General features: G+C 44.4%; 1 protein-coding gene across 1 annotated transcript; it reads right to left on the bottom strand.

The window, feature by feature from the left end:
* Positions 1–6873: 6873 nt before the first annotated feature.
* Positions 6874–15909, bottom strand: LOC121003504 (2',3'-cyclic nucleotide 3' phosphodiesterase). Its single transcript, XM_040435398.1, has 4 exons — positions 15799–15909; positions 12530–13205; positions 9263–9393; positions 6874–7928 (listed from the first exon to the last, which is right to left on the bottom strand). Exons 1-4 carry the CDS (start codon positions 15898–15900, stop codon positions 7467–7469), a joined length of 1371 nt encoding a protein of 456 aa, XP_040291332.1. The 5' UTR covers positions 15901–15909; the 3' UTR covers positions 6874–7466.
* Between the last annotated feature and the right edge of the window lie 1922 nt (positions 15910–17831).

Genomic DNA, 17831 nt, shown 5'->3' with positions numbered 1-17831 from the left:
GGGTACTATAAGAGCTCATTCACACGACAGTGGTTTGGTTCCGCATCGTGGTTCGGGTGCGGACCCATTCACTTCAACGGGGCCGCAAAAGACGTGGATAGCACTCCGTGTGCTGTCCGCATCCGTTGCTCCGCAAAAATGATAGATCATGTCCTATTCTTGTCCATTTTGCGGACAAGAATAGGCATTTCTATAAAGGGCCGTCCATTCCGCAAATTGCGGAAGGCACACAGGCGGCATCTGTGTATTGCGGATCCGCAAAACACGGCACGTTCGTGTGAAGAAGCCCTAATAGGAATTTTTACTACTATCAGGGCATTACTGTTGTCTGGGGCACAATTTGCTGGGAACAATTATTGTTGAGGGCACCATGTGGCAATAATTATTGAAGAGGGTGGGGTAGCGTGGTGCTCAGTGGTTAGCACTGTTGCCTTGCAGCGCTGGGGTCCTAGGTTCGAATCCAACCAAGGGCAACATCTGCATGGAGTTTGTATGTTCTCCCCTCCGGGTGCTCTGGTTTCCTCCCACACTCCAAAGACATACTGATAGAGAACCAAGATTGTGATGCTAATGTCTGTAAAGTGCAGAATATAGTAGTGCTATATAAATCAGTATTATAAATAAGAGGGCACTATCTGTGCAGAATTGGGAAGCACACGACCGTATAGAATTTTTTGAGGATGCATTGTAACAATGCCTGTCCTTGTCCGCAAAATGGACAAGAATAGGACATGGTCTAATTTTTTTTGCAGAACGGACATGCAAACGGAATGCACACTCAAAAGTCATTTCAGTTTTTTTTTTGCTGACCCATTGAAATGAATGGTTCCGCATATGGACCTGTAAAAAAAACGGAACAGGAAAAAATACGTTCATGTGTAGGAGCCCTTAAAGAGGACCTTTCACCGATTCTTACCCTATGAACTAACTATACAGATATGTACAGCGGCGCCCGGGGATCTCACTGCGCTTACTATTATCCCCGGGCGCCGCTCCGTTCTGCCCTCCGGTATCTCCGCTCACTAAGTTATAGTAGGCGGAGATACCAGTCCCTAAGTTATGGTAGGCGGAGTCTGCCCTAGCGCTGGCCAATCGCAGCGCAGAGCTCACAGCCTGGGAGGTTATTTTCTCCCAGGCTGTGAGCTCTGCAATGCGATTGGCCAGCGCTAGGGCAGACTCCGCCTACCATAACTTAGGGAACGGAGATACCGGAGGGCATAGCAGGAGAAAGGAGCGGCGCCCGGGGATAATAGTAAGTGCAGTGAGATCCCCGGGCGCCGCTCCACATGTCTGTATAGTTAGTTCATAGGGTAAGAATCGGTGAAAGGTCCTCTTTAAGGGTTAAGTGAGGAGGAGGATGAAAGAGTGAGGGACCTCTGTTTGTGTGTAAACTCTGTCGAGATGAGACATGGGTAGAAGAAATGATCATGATGGCCTGGGCCAAACGAAGAAAAGGACAGAACGTCTACATCAGAGGAAAAGTCACTGGATGTAACAGGTATGTAGTGCTGTATGACTGGTCCAGATGTGGTCCCTGCCATGTTCACTGAAGAATTCACAAGATCTGAAGGGACTTCTGACAGACTCCGCACAGAGCCTCTGACAGCGGTGTAGCCTTATTTTAATGTTTTATATATAATATATATATCAGTATATAGATACACACCAGTCGTTTGCTGTAGGTGGTACACAAAGAGTTTTCTCACACAACATATAACCGTTTATTTTTTTTTATTAAACAATCTGGTAATATTTAGAAGACATTTTATTATTTTATATTTTTAAGTCAAATACATTAGTATTTACAGTTATTTTATAGCCTTAAGCCATTAACTGAACAATAAGCTTAAAGGAAACCGGTCCCCCGATTTATGGCCACTAAAAAACCAGCATGACGTAAAGTTGGGGTTTTACATTTCCCCATATCAAACCCATCCGCCTCTGCAAAGAACAGTAAATGAAAATCCATCTTACAAGGAGATGAGTCCAGGACTCACCTCCAGCTAAATCCAGTGCTGATGAAGGCACACCTCGTTTCATGCCTTGACCATCGGGCACTTGCATAGTAAAGCAAGGTGTATAGTCCGCAGTTTCATCATGACAATGTGCATCACCATTAGGCGGTGGGTCCTGGAATCATTTCCCAGCAAGATTGTCATTTACTACTCTTTGCAGGGACAGATGATTTTAACCATTAACCACCAGCTATGTCGCACCATGCTGGTAATAGCACCAAACTAGGCGGTAGGCTCCCTTTAAGACCATGATAAAAAAACATAAAGAGAATAAAGAATAGAGGCAAGTCTATTAATGGATAAGAAAAACTGCTTCATTTACTGTATAGCTGCATTCTGCAGCCAGTGGGTAAGTACCAGTTTTGGGGCTAAATTAAAGGGAACCTGTCACCGGGATTTGATGTATAGAGCTGAGGACATGGGTTGCTAGATGGCCGCTAGCACATCCGCAATACCCAGTCCCCATAGCTCTGTGTGCTTTTATTGTGGAAAAAAAATGATTTGATCCATATGGATCAAATCAGTTTTTTCCCCACAATAGAAGCACACAGAGCTATGGGGACTGGGTATTGCGGATGTGCTAGCGGCCATCTAGCAACCCATGTCCTCAACTCTATACACAAAATCCAGGTGACAGGTTCCCTTTAACGCCAGGTAAGGTGGCACTCCTTACACAACATTCCTTGTAACTTCCCTATAAACATTCTCCTTTGGCCTGTTTACTTCAATGAGGGGAATAAGCCATTGCCAGACATTTCTGGCAGTGGCTTGTCTCCCGTGGAAGTAAAGGATAGAGCATGTGGACACCCAACATACCCGATCCTTCTTGCCCTGAAATTTGCCAACTGGAGAGAATCAGGTGGCCCCCATACACATTAGATCATCAGAGGGTTTGCCCACATACTGCCTAATGTGTTTGGGCATCTTTAGCTAACAAGGCACCAGTCAAATCAGTGGCAGCACTTGTCTCATGCCTCCATAGGCTTAATCTTTTGCTCTAAAATACTGCATTTTTAGTTACACAATGCCTGCAAACAACTTAGTTGCCCAACTGTGTGAATGGAATGGGTACATTAGAAATATAGCCATATGCGAGGTAATGTATAAGTTATAGGTGAGTAGGGCTTGAACATAGCAGATGTTCCTTGCAGGGCATTTACATAGCTGACATCCATCCAAAAACAAGTAGGTTCATTCTGGAATAGAGGGCGGTAAAATGTTCTCTACAAACCTATTCCAAGGATGGTGGGTTCCATATCTTGCACTGACGACGGCTGAGAAGACCACAACATTTTCTGAGAGTTAGACCACTTCTACTGGATATGTTCTATGTAAAGACATTTTGCGCTATGGTATTTCTAAGGTTGGCCAAACACATTAAGACAGTTGGTCGCCAAATGCCATCTGTCTCAACCCTGTTTGGTGGAGATTCTGGAGGCCCCATGCACATTTCTATGGTCATCTTAAGGCACAAAAAAGAAGAGATGGCTGTTGTAGCCCCAAAACACTATATATGTTAATGGTACTTTCTCTTAGGGTCCATTCACACGTTCGTGTGTTTTTTGCGGATCCGCAAAACACAGACACCGGCAACGTGCGTTCCGCATTTTGTGGTCCGCACATCGCTGGCACTCTCATAGAAAATGCCTTTTCTAGTCCTCAATTGCGGACAAGAATAGGACATGTTCTATTTTTTTGTGGAATAGAAGTGCGGATCCGCAAATGCGGATGCGGACAGCACATTTCGGCCCCATTGAAAATGAATGGGTCCGCAAAATTGCAGACCGGATACGGACCCATTTTGCGGACGTGTGAACGGACCCTTACATCAGTAGCTGGACATAAATCAGTAGCAGGGTGAGCAAGAATAGCTTTTTCTTGTCTGGAGTGGAAACCAGTTTTGTCTACAGAAAGTTATGCAAAATTCCCCACCCCCATGGGCTTTATATTGTACTTACAGACAGAAATAACTTTACGGGTAGGTATAGAGCAAACTATTAAAGGGGTTTTCCAAGAGTTTTATATTTGTGTCCTATCCTCCGGTGGGGGGGTCTGAGGCCCGGCACCCACTACTGATCAGCTGTTTAAGGAGGGTGCGGTGCTCCACGGCCTCCTCACAGCTCTCTGAGCTCAGAGACATCCACATCCATGTACAATACCACATTAGTATTGTAGTTCAGCCCCATTCACTTGAATTGGACTGAGCAGCGCCTAGGCCATGTGATCGATGAACATGATGTAATTGGCCTAGGAAGAGGCCCTGCGGTCAGCGGGGGTGCCAGGAGTCGGACCACCACCAATCAGATACTGATAACCTATCGAGAGGATCAGTCATCAGTATTAAGCACTCGGATAACCCCTTTAATGTGACCATACACTGAATTTTTGGAGGACTATGCTGACAATTGTTGGACAGATATGAAGAGCTTCTGATGAGAGTTATGGACCTAAAATAAAAAACACGTTCTCAATGCAGAAGGTCTTGTACAGTTTTCGGACACATTTGATGTGAACAGTTTTGACCACAGTAGACTTTAGGCATTAATACAATTTATTTCAGTCTTTTAAGTATTTTACTTCAGGTGTAGATATGGCAGTTACACAATCCAGAAAAATGCTGCATGACATAAGCCAAAGGGAGTTAATATTTAGTGAAAATGAGTTACTTGAGAGTCCCGCATCTCAACCGAATCCTGAAATCACTTCCAGATAGAACTCGCAATGATGTACAGATATTGAGGACCTCAAATTCAGAAGCAATTAGGATGAGTTGGGATAATTTTAGTCATTTACATATATCAGATCTTGGATTTATTGCTACATACCTACTGTATTCCATAACTGGTGTGCAAAGTATCCCAAATTTAAGCTCAGGTTTACTAAACCAACCTAGTCAGATAGATGTATCTTACATCTTCAACTAGGCCAACTACTAGCTTTAATAGCAGCTATAAATAAAGGAATTGCACTACAAAGATGAAAGGAGTCAGGACAACTTATTGGTCCAAGGGGCTTGAGCTCTTGGATTTGCAGATCACATTGGTGACACCCTTTTATTACGGGGTCTGTCCTTTGGCAGAACCCATTCATTTCGGCAACCCTCATGAATAGGCGGCATGGCTGCCTCGTAAGCACACGTTACAGAGCACATTAGTCCAGAAATGACTATCATAAATCAGAACACAAAGTATCCTTCATTTTATGTGTTTTGTAACTTTCTAATACATTACCTTTAAGCAATTATGGTATTGTGGTAGTCTGTTCCAGCAGAGGAGCAGACTACCAGAATTACCGTATCCGACAAAGTCTCCATTCATTATAGTGGAATCCGTTGGCAGGTTCTTGGCATGAATGCCTGCTTTCTGCTGGAAAAATACTGTTGCGTGCAGCAGTATTTTACCGGCATAAAGCCAACACTTATGCCGGAAACCAAATCGATCCCATTATAGTGAACGGGAATCCGGTGGCCCTGGCTATGCCAGATACGGTAATTATAGCCGTCAGCTCCTCTGGCGGAATAAACTACCACAATACCATAAAGCTGATATGGACGTAGCCTTTACTCAATACAATAACTTTCTTCACTGGGGAATTAAAGGGTATGTATATTGTAGCTTTAATTACTGAGCATCTAACCTTAAATAAAATGTTATGTCCTGCACTCTGTTCTCCGGTATCATGGCTTTCTATGTCTGGGGATGACCATACACCTAGTAGCTGTGTAGTGGACAGTAATCTCCCTGACTTCCCATGCACATTGACAGGCCACATTGATGGTTATTCCCATAAGGAGACTGGTTGTCAATCTCAAAAGGGACACAGGCAAGTTTGTGGAAATCCTGAATGACCACCGACAAGATGCTGAAGGACTGGCATAGGATTGACCTCCATGTGTATGACCAGAGATAGCTGGTGGCTGAAGAGTGTTTTTCCCTAAAGTCATCACCTCTGATTTCCCAAGTAGGTTTCTTTGGTCAAATGCCCTATGGTAGAGAGAGGGAAGCACCTCGGATGCTGCCCCCAGAGGCAAAAATAGGAGAGGCCAAACTCTTGTGTCTGTGTATCGTTGCCATAATACTATCATCTGGTGAAAGGAAACCAGCTAATCCCACAGCTATGTTTGCAACATATACTACCCAAAAGATCCAGACCGACGTCCAGTACCCAACACAAAAGAACTCTCAAAGGACATTATTAAAGGGGTTCTGCAGATCTTTTAAACTGATGATCTATCCTCTGGATAGATCATCAGCATCTGATCGGCAGGGGTCCGACACCCGGGACCTCTGCCGCTCAGCTGTATTGAGAAGGCAGTGGCGCTCCAGGAGCGCTGCGGACTTCTCTCTGTTTCCCTTAGGCCCAGTGACGTCACGACTAGTATCACTGGCCGGGGCACGGCCAAGCTCCGTTCACTTGTCGTGACATCACTGGGCTTGCGGTAAACAGCCAGAAGGCCTTCTCAAACAGCTGATTATCTTTCCAGAGGATACATCATCAGTTTAAAAGAACTGCAGAACCCCTTTAAGATGCTGTAACCAACAGCAACCATGGCAAAAAAAAACTATTTTACTTACTACTGCTACAACCTACTACTACCACCTATTTTCCAACAATATTTAACAAAAAAAATATATAGAGCACCTGTCAGCGAGATCGACCCCATTAAACTAGGCAAACTACCTGTCAGCGTTGATTCTGCCGAATAAAATAACACTGGTTGCAACGTTCCAGAGAAAAGAAGACATTTATTCTTTATGAAAATGAAAGCTCTAGTGCACTGAGGAACCTAAGCGTGCCACGGCTTTCCAGTGCTGGCCACGCACCTTGGAGCACTAAAGCCCTCATTTGCAGAAATTAATTTTCAAAGGACAGGTGTCTTCTTAAATCGGCAGGATCAACCCGACCGGGCAGTATGCTGGGTTCATCCTGCGGACATGTGCTCTTTAAAGGCCAATTCCATCAGCTACAACATGCCTCCTCCAAGCCTCCCACTTTTACAAAGATAGCAGAGAACTTAAAATTTTTCCTATTCCTACTCTTTCCCCTTTTGTCCCCTATCACTCTGCTTCAGTTTCAGGTGAGCGGGAGGACTTGTCTAGCATGGAGAACTTTCTTTACTATTCAGTACTCCATGTAATAAAACAGTGGTCACCCAGACAGGAATTCATGTGGTTGCTAAGCAACCACCTGCTAGCAGAAAAATAAATATTATGCTAATGGTATATAATACTATTTATCCTATGTGTAAGCAGTGGAGTTACTCTTTAAGTACTCGAAAAGAAAGCAGGTTCAAAAAAAAAAAACCTTTCTCCTGCCATCATTTCTTTTTCACAGGATGCAGGATTTAGATACAGGTTAGAAAAATAAGTGCCACTTTGAAAAGTTAAAAAAAAAAATTATAAAAAGTTTTGTATCTGTGACTGTCAGGACAAACTATTTTGTTGTCACCACTCACATAATTTGACATTGATTTAAAATACCCTTTTTGCTGCCCCGTAGAGGGACACTGACACCAGGTTTCCCATAGTAACCTGAAAAGATGGACCTTACTTCAATTTTTTGGGACAGGTTCAGCATCCACATGCCATTATCATAGTAAGAGACTTTACCCGCGACCGATCCGCTCATCTCTCCTAAATTCTCCCCTTCTTTCCCTGATTGCTGCAATTTTACAAACTCAAGAAGGTCAATACCAGTTTGAACATCCTGTACATCAGCGGCAGTGCCCAAAGTGATATGGGCACGACTTCCCCTAGGTAAGGTATCCTTGGGCATCACTTCTTTCTCGGCATCTGAAGGCCATAATAGCAGCTGGTCTGCCGTGAGTTCTACTTGTGCTCCGACTGTTCTGGGGGTGGCGAACAAAGCGGAGAGGTGGAGAGTGTAGCCCTTGGAGTATGCCTTCTTCACGGCCTTTAAAAAGAATGTGAAAGAGACAGTAGACTTAGTAGAGTCCAACACCAGGTTGTGTATGTTCACACTGTATCGGGGTCAAACATTTTAAAGAGGTTGTCTCACCTCAGACATTGGTAGCATATCGGAAGAATATGCCACCAATGTCAGATGGGTGCAGGTCCCACCTCTATGTCTAGAATGGAGCCTCCAAAATGAACAAAAGCACACCCGCCCATTAATTTCTATAGGAGTTTCAAAAATAGCCAAGCACTGGCTTAGCTATTTCCAGCAGTCCCATAGAAGTGAACGGAGTGGTGGCTGCGCTTGCTCAGTGCTCTCTCCATTTATTTCTATGGGACTTCTGAAAATAGCCAAGCAACCTCCCAAAAAAGTGAATGGAGATAATGCCACACATGCGCGATGGGGTCTCGTTCACTTTGGAGGCCCTGTTCTAGAGATAGGTGTGGGTCCCATCTATCTGACACTGGTGGCAGATCCTAGTGAGGTAAGACAGCCCCTTTAATGAACAATTAATACAACTAATGCATGAAAAAACTTCCGGTCTACACTGTAAGATTCAGCAGGTCAGAGAGAACCAGGATAGAGATCAGAACTGAATGGAGATCACAAATGAAGCTACCAAAAAGCACTATTGACATCATCTACCTCACTAATGAACCAAAGGATAAAAAAAATGTTGTGCTTCTTTGAAGGGATTGTGCAGAATGAGAAAGCCATGGCTTATTTGTTCCAGAAACAGAATCACACCTGTCCATAAGTCAAGCTGAAGTACCATATTCAACCTTTGGACAGGCGTGGTGCGGTTTTTAGAAGCACAAACGTTTTTGTCACACACATAGAATAGTTGCTGGCCAAACATGTACTTGGCCAAGTGCTGACCTCCCCATAATAAGTGTGCTTGGTGGAGTATTCATATTGAATTGAAAGAGGGGAGTAAGTCAATTTTGGTAACTGAAATCCAGGAGACTTGAAACCCCCTCTCCCTTCTATTGTCAGAATACTGTAAGGAGACCCTCTTTGGCGAGGCTCACAAAATACTGTTGGTTTGTCCAGCAGAATCAAGGACCCCATAATGGAAACCCAATGTACCACATTATAGTCAATGGGATGCACTGAGCAATGTTGGCGCCTGGCATATGCCGGATTCAGCACCTCCATTTTTGAACAGGGATTGAGAACCTAGCCATACACATTATAGATTGAAGGCTGTTCCTGCCAAAACAATCAATCTATTAGCTAGCTAACTTTGATCCAAGTATATGGCTCGGTTGCATCCTGGGTCTTGTTTGATTAGTTTTTACCTTGTGGTTACCTCTACAATAATCACTCACCTCTTGTTGCGCATATTCTTCTGATCCCACAATCTTCCCATAATCACAAAATTTGGAAGTGCAATGAAGAATGTTAGGAGACTTGGCAAAATGTTTCATAAGATCCAACTTATGTTTGTCTTCATAGCCAACTGAGAAAGAAAAGAATGAAAAATAAGGATTTAATCACCAGAAAGAGTCCCATCTTCTCCACTTCCAGGTATTACCACCTAAAGCAAGCCACCTGGTCTCCAATACAAACCAAGTAATAGGCCGACCCTGCTACATTCCTCATAGAGGACACATGGGAGGTAAAACGTGTGGAAGTAACCAAATATAGAACCTCTTGAAGAGTTTGTGATAAAGGGGTTTGTCCTCCTGAGTAGTGTTGAGCGAACTTGTGTTTCAAGTTTGGCATACAGGGTTCGGGTTATCTTAGAACTGCATTACTACGGACCATTAGTTATGGTCCGTGGTAACGGAATCCATAATGGAATTCTTAGATAACCTGAACCTTGTACACCAAACTTTAAAACAAAAGTTCGCTCATCCCTACTCCTGAGGATAGGCCATCAACAGCTGAATCCTGGACAACCCATTTAAAGATAACATGGGTAAGATATTACAATTCTTTATGAGGGCACACTTTTCAAATGAAGAGTAATGCATGCATGGTCAGGTCTTTTGCTAATCAAGTGAACAGGACCTTCTTGTTCTTGAGATCCTCACTAATGTGTCTTTATGGAATGTCCCCTTTAAGTTGTCAATTTGTGCTATATGCAATATGCATAGTGGATCCATCGATGGATTCTATGGCTCCTAAAGTGATTTGGTCTTCATTAGTTCTGTAGGGATCATACAATAGGGGCCAGAGCAAAATGTGACCCTAGCCTCATTCAGGTGTCCTTGCAATTAGTGTTAAGCGAACTTGTGTTTTAAGTTCTGATTCCAAAGTTCGGGTTTGGGTTATCGAAGAATCCCGTTAAGGATTCTAAATTCCGTTATGGTCCGTGGTAGCAGAATCCATAAAGGGATTCTTCGATAACCCGAACTTTGGATGCAGAACTTAAAACACAAGTTCGCTCAACACTACTTGCAATACCTTTAGATTTTTCATAATTTGTCAGGATGTTACACACCCAGATAATTAGCATGTGTCAGGCACATCAGCTTTACGTGGATACACAAACTATAGAAGGATTACTGAGTCATTTTAGATGGGAACCATGTGGAAATCAAACATCTCCTGGGTCTCATGGCAAACAAAGATTACTTTGCCCTACACCACTGTGTGCAACCTGGAGCTCATCTCTACCAAAGAGTAATGGTTGTGACTTCTAGAAACCCATTTTCTCCCAATTATCACCTAAATGGAACTTGTCACTTTGAACATGTCTGATCTGCAGCACATTATAAAGCAGGAGGAGCTGAGCAGATGCTTAGAGTCCAGTGGGCGGGTTCTTTTCAGACAGCATATTATAGATGTGCATACAAAAGTAGAAGTCATTCACTGATAAGGACCACCCCCTGGACTCCTATCCATAAAAGGAGCAGGGATGTAAATAAATAAAATACAATTTCTACTAAATCTTTTCCCATAAAACTATATATCAATCGTCTGAGTTTCTTCTGCTTTGTAACATGCTGTCCACAGATCGGACTCCATATACAATTTGACAGGTTCCCTTTAAAACCATAAGGTTGACCACTGTACATGTACAGCGTCAGTCCGTTCTTTAAAGATGGAGCCTGCTCAGAAGCTGAGTGGAGGCCATAGCCGTCCTGTGCCTCCTGTTTTACACAGACACCCAGAGGCAATGTCTGTGATCGGCGGTAATGCCGATCACAAACATTTAACCACTCAGATGCCGCAATCAATTGTGACTACAACATTTGAGCAGTGAATTACCAAGAGAGTTGCACTTCCAGGGCCTCGCCAGCTCCCGGGTGCTGAGCTTTAGACCGTTCGGTTCCCTCTGAAAGATCCAAGGATTACCACAGCAATGTTGTCCATTCACACAGTGAAATCTCCCATAGACTGCAATGATAATTCACTGTAGTTTATGGTCCCATATTCAAGTCTCATCGGGGAGATAAAATAAGTGATAAAGGTAAAAAATAAAAATATATAAAAATGTAAAATCACCCCTTTTCCCATATGAAAAATAAACAAGAAATAAACATCATAGGCATTGCCATGTCCCAAAATACCCGTAGTATTAAAATGTCCCTTACAGTGAATGTCGTAATGGAAAAACAAACCAAAATGTCTGATTCGCTGTTTTTTCGTCACTTCACCTCCCCCAAAAATTAAATAAAGAGTGATCAAAAATATGTACACATTCCAATCACTCTTATCAATAAAACCTACAGATCACGCCGCAAAAAATGTGCTCTCACACATAGCTGCTTAGGTGTAAATATAAAAAAGTTATGGGGGTCAGAACATAGAGATGTTTTTTTTTTAAACTATATCAATCTGATATTGCTGTAATCATACTGACCAACAGAATAAAGGTTAAAATGTCAGTTTTACCACATACAGAACATTGTAAAAACAAAACCTATAAAACTATGGAGGAATTGTGTTTTTTTCCAGCTTCCCACTACATCGTATGTAATATAAAATGGTGCCATTAGAAAGTACAACTTGTCCCACAAAAAACAAGCCCTCATACAGCTATGTGAACAGAAAAGTAAAAATGTTACGGCTCCATGAATGGAAGGAGTGAAAACGGAAAACACAAAAACTAAAACTGGCCTGGTCCTTAAGGATATCCTCAAGATAGTGATAACCTATCAAATTGGTGGGGGTCCAACACCCTGCACCCTCGACAATCAGCTGTTTAGGTCAGCCACGGGAAAGTATACGGTGAACAGAAGGCTCCGTCCACTGTGTAGTTTCCCAGGTTAGAGGCTGCCCGAAAGAGCTGATCAGTTGGGGTGCCACTAATCTAGGTCATCAAAAAAGAAAGAAAACCCCTTTAAGAAGGACTTACACTGCAATTTTAGTCTCTGGATTTACAGTGAGTTTCATTAGTGTGTACTATATACAATACTAGATATAGTACATCTGAATATATCAATAGGTACATGGAGCACAAATGTTGCCCTGTGGTGCCAGGTCTAAATGACGAAGGCAGTATTATCCAGCTGGGCCACCCCTTCATCCAAAAGAAACTTCATAGATAATCAAAGAAAGGCAGACAGCTAAAGAGTACCAGTCCAAATGATGACACCCACTGTAACGTCTAACCAAAAGAAAAACAGTACAGCAATGACACATACATGGTTGCAGCCGCTTCTTGAAGGCCTTGAGATTTCCCAACTGCTCCAGGAATTCATGGCTGGTCTTTCTCAGGTAATCCTCATCCCGCTTTGCGAGGAACCAACCAAAGTACAGAGGAAGAAGGTCCTTCTCCAGTGTAGGCCTCAGGTTCTTCAGTTCCTCCAACGATAGCTTCCAATGGTTTCGGTCTTTTAACTGGGCACAGTCCAGCCTCCATGGTGTCTTAGGTTCCAGGACAACTACAGCAAAATGATACGTGTTTGCCATATCAAAGAGCTTATCAAGACGTTCCCGGTCATGGTGTGTGTCGTCCAGTATGACCAAATTAGCTTCACGCTTCTCAAAGCAAGTTGTTAAGTCAGCATCCAGTTTAGTGTAATCTCCTCCACTAGAGCTCCTCACCGCCGGCTTGATCTCATATAGGTCAGCAGAGATTAGTCGAGAGGTGTCCTTGTATTTTTGTTCAATATCTTTCGCTAGGGTGGACTTACCACTCCCGGGAAGGCCCCTTAGAAGAACGAATATTTTGGACTCTCTAACTGTCGCCACAGTGTGGTCATCTACCAAAAGTGGGGGCTTCTGGCCTTCTGGATGATCTTTTGAGGCTTGGGAGGTCATCCTGTGGTGGAGAACCTGGCTTGTTCCTGGCTTAAACCTATTCAAAATGGATCCAACCTAAAGAGAACGATACAGGATTTGTTAGAAGTCTACAATATGTACATGACATAACTAAATATTGACCAAGCTACATTTTAGTCTCCAACCACCATATGAATATTAACACGTGGTCTTTTTTCTTGGAGGCAGAGGAATGTTATCAGTTCTGCTTAGTAAAGTAGCCATTGTTCAGCCCGATGACCCAACCAACAGCTCGCCCAATAAACAAAACATAAGTGTAGTTTGTAAGCCCAGGAGACAATAGTCAATACCATTCACTGCTACCCACTGACATCTCCACTCAGACCAACAGGCTGCCCATTGTCCAGAGAATTAACACTTTACCTTCTTGTTGGAACAAAGAACCCAAGTCTATCATAAGATGCATCCCAAAATGTTGAATAAAGGCAAAATAATAGACAAAGACATAATAAAATAATGAAAGAAAACTACACAGCTGAACCCCAATATTCACAAAAGATATCATAGTGGAATACCAAAATAAGAGATGATATAATATACACCCCAGTAACCAACCTGATCCTAATGTGTCTGGAAGAGATAATTAGATTGTGGCACCCACTGGGACTGATGACATCATATAACATACCGTATATTACAGTACTAGAAGACGTTCTGCAGAGTCTGCCAACCTCTACCGAACACTTTAAGATGGACATGTCCTTGTAAGACAACTCTAACTAAAGCATATCATATCCCTGGCACCCCCTTAATACAAATATGTAAGAGGTTCTCCGGTCTTCCCCATGAGATATAGATAGATACACGCATCAGGACCGCGTACCCCTCTTCTAATATTCAGGAACGAGCGGTATCTCAGGGGGTACCCCTAAACACAGACATCAGGACCATGTACAGTACAGACCAAAAGTTTGGACACACCTTCTCATTCAAAGAGTTTTCTTTATTTTCATGACTATGAAGGCATCAAAACTATGAAGTAACACATGTGGAATTATATACATAACAAACAAGTGTGAAACAACTGAAAATATGTCATATTCTAGGTTCTTCAAAGTAGCCACCTTTTGCTTTGATTACTGCTTTGCACACTCTTGGCATTCTTTTGATGAGCTTCAAGAGGTAGTCACCTGAAATGGTCTTCCAACAGTCTTGAAGGAGTTCCCAGAGATGCTTAGCACTTGTTGACCCTTTTGCCTTCACTCTGCGGTCCAGCTCACCCCAAACCATCTCGATTGGGTTTAGGTCCGGTGACTGTGGAGGCCAGGTCATCTGGCGCAGCACCCCATCACTCTCCTTCATGGTCAAATAGCCCTTACTTTCAAAGTTTTCCCAATTTTTCGGCTGACTGACTGACCTTCATTTCTTAAAGTAATGATGGCCACTCGTTTTTCTTTACTTAGCTGCTTTTTTCTTGCCATAATACAAATTCTAACAGTCTATTCAGTAGGACTATCAGCTGTGTATCCACCTGACTTCTCCTCAACGCAACTGATGGTCCCAACCCCATTTATAAGGCAAGAAATCCCACTTATTAAACCTGACAGGGCACACCTGTGAAGTGAAAACCATTTCAGGGGACTACCTCTTGAAGCTCATCAAGAGAATGCCAAGAGTGTGCAAAGCAGTAATCAAAGCAAAAGGTGGCTACTTTGAAGAACCTAGAATATGACATATTTTCAGTTGTTGCACACTTGTTTGTTATGTATATAATTCCACATGTGTTAATTCATAGTTTTAATGCCTTCAGTGTGAATCTACAATTTTCATAGTCATGAAAATAAAGAAAACTCTTTGAAAGAGAAGGTGTGTCCAAACTTTTGGTCTGTACTGTATGTACCTCTTCTCCTAACAAATCCTTCTACACAGACACAGGGCATGTGCTAGCCACTTCCAAATACACAGTCACCTAGGCATGTGCCAGCCTCTTCCTAATACACAGTCACCTGGGCATGTGCCAGACTTTTCCTAAAACACAGACACCTGGGCATCTGCCAGCGTTCACCTAATACACAGGCATAGGGGCATGTGCCAGCCTCTTCCTAATACACAGACACCTGGGCATGTGCCAGCCTTTTCCTAAAACACAGACACCAGAGCATGTGCAAATTTTGTCCTAATACACAGACACCAAGACATGTGCCAACCTTCACCTAATACACAGACACCAGGGCATGTGCCAGCGTTCACCTAATACACAGGCATCAGGGCATGTGCCAGACTTCCCCTCATACACAGATAGCAGGGTATGTGCCAGTGTTCCCCTCATACACAGATACCAGGGCATGTGCCAGACTTTTCCTAAAACACAGACACCAGGGCATCTGCCAGCGTTCACCTAATACACAGGCATAAGGGCATGTGCCAGCCTCTTCCTAATACACAGACACCAGGGCATGTTCCAGCATTCACCGAATACACAGATACCAGGGCATGTTAGAGTTGAGCATTCACCTAATACACAGGCATCAGGGCATGTACCAGTCTTCCCCTCATACACATATAGCAGGGTATGTGCCAGTCTTCCCCTAGGCACCCCCTGACTGCCCCGTTCACACGCAGATCAGGCGGTTATCTCCGGGACAAGCTGCCCCCGCTCCGGACAAGCACCAGGCGCTACACTACCTACCTTCCAGCAGGTGCCCCCGGTAAGTTGCCTCAGCGGGTTGTGAAGTCCAAATGATGGGCACAGCGTGTGTAGGCCAGTGAGGAGCTGCGGGGAGGCGGCCATCAGTGTGCGGTGCCCCTCCCCCCAGTATGGGCACTCCTCCACCAGCACTGCCCACTCCCTCCATAGCCCCATACACTGGGTATTGTACTGGGCGCACAATGCCCTCCTTATCATTGGCATACACTGCTCTGTGTATAGTAACTGCCAACATGGCATTACATAATATACAGATAGGCAGAATAGATAGATATTATTAGAATTTAATAATAAATAATACATTTCTGGACAGTTGGTAAAAATAGGTGACTTTTCTCCTGTGTCCGTGAAAATAAAATAGACCTTTCTGTGCTATTTTTGAGGCTGGGGGTTCTTGACCAGGGCCGCTGATAGAAATCATGGGGCCCCGTACAGCATACATGACGGGGCCCCCTTCAGCTCCACCCCCTGATCCCTCCTTCAGCCACACCCCTGGCCCCGCCCTTGGCCCCTCCCCAGACGCCGCCTTCTGTAAGCCCTGTAAGGCTTCATTCAGACGTCCGGATGCGTTTTGCGGATCCGATCCATCTATCAGTGGATCCGTAAAAATCATGCGGACGTCTGAATGGAGCTTTACAGGGGGTTGATCAATGACAGCGGGGTAATCAATGACAGGGGGGTGATCAGGGAGTCTATATGGGGTGATCACCACAGTCATTGATCACGCCCCTGTAAGGCTTCATTCAGACGTCCGGATGCGTTTTGCGGATCCGATCCATCTATCAGTGGATCCGTAAAAATCATGCGGACGTCTGAATGGAGCTTTACAGGGGGTTGATCAATGACAGGGGGGTAATCAATGACAGGGGGGTGATCAGGGAGTCTATATGGGGTGATCACCACAGTCATTGATCACGCCCCTGTAAGGCTTCATTCAGACGTCCGGATGCGTTTTGCGGATCCGATCCATCTATCAGTGGATCCGTAAAAATCATGCGGACGTCTGAATGGAGCTTTACAGGGGGTTGATCAATGACAGGGGGGTAATCAATGACAGGGGGGTGATCAGGGAGTCTATATGGGGTGATCACCACAGTCATTGATCACGCCCCTGTAAGGCTTCATTCAGACGTCCGGATGCGTTTTGCGGATCCGATCCATCTATCAGTGGATCCGTAAAAATCATGCGGACGTCTGAATGGAGCTTTACAGGGGGTTGATCAATGACAGGGGGGTAATCAATGACAGGGGGGTGATCAGGGAGTCTATATGGGGTGATCACCACAGTCATTGATCACGCCCCTGTAAGGCTTCATTCAGACGTCCGGATGCGTTTTGCGGATCCGATCCATCTATCAGTGGATCCGTAAAAATCATGCGGACATCTGAATGAAGCTTTACAGGGGGGTGATCAATGACAGGGGGGTAATCAATGACAGGGGGGTGATCAGGGAGTCTATATGGGGTGATCAGGGGCTAATAAGGGGTTAGGGGTGATCAGGGGCTAATAAGGGGTTAATAAGTGACGGGGGGGGGGTGTAGTGTAGTGTAGTGGTGCTTGGTGCTACTTTACAGAGCTACCTGTGTCCTCTGGTGGTCGATCCAAACAAAGGGGACCACCAGAGGACCAGGTAGCAGGTATATTAGACGCTGTTATCAAAACAGCGTCTAATATACCTGTTAGGGGTTAAAAAAAACACATCTCCAGCCTGCCAGCGAACGATCGCCGCTGGCAGGCTGGAGATCAACTCTCTTACCTTCCGTTCCTGTGAGCGCGCGCGCCTGTGTGCGCGCGTTCACAGGAAATCCCGGCTCACGCGAGATGACGCGTATATGCGTCGCTGAGCGCAGGGCTGCCACCTCCGGAACGCGAATCTGCGTACAGCGGTCCGGAGGTGGTTAATTGGTTATGTCGAGGCTGCCCGGGCCCCCCTGCCAGCCGGGCCCGGTACAACTGGGCCAGCTGTACTGGCCTATCAGCGGCCCTGTTCTTGACTACATTATTTTGGTGCTAA

Source organism: Bufo bufo, chromosome 6 (assembly GCF_905171765.1).
Source record: "Bufo bufo chromosome 6, aBufBuf1.1, whole genome shotgun sequence".
NCBI classification, from domain to species: Eukaryota; Metazoa; Chordata; class Amphibia; order Anura; family Bufonidae; genus Bufo; species Bufo bufo.
Note: the sequence above shows the minus strand (reverse complement) of the source record. Positions and strands in the feature narration are given on the sequence as shown.

Coding starts and splice junctions, on each gene's coding strand:
- LOC121003504 (XM_040435398.1), bottom strand. CDS start 15,900: ATGGCCGCCTCCCCGCAGCTCCTCACTGGCCTACACACGCTGTGCCCA. Junction 13,206..15,798: donor CCGGGGGCACCTGCTGGAAG/GTAGGTAGTGTA, acceptor CGTTCTCTTTAG/GTTGGATCCATTTTGAATAG. Junction 7,929..9,262: donor AAGAATATGCGCAACAAGAG/GTGAGTGATTAT, acceptor TTCTTTTTAAAG/GCCGTGAAGAAGGCATACTC.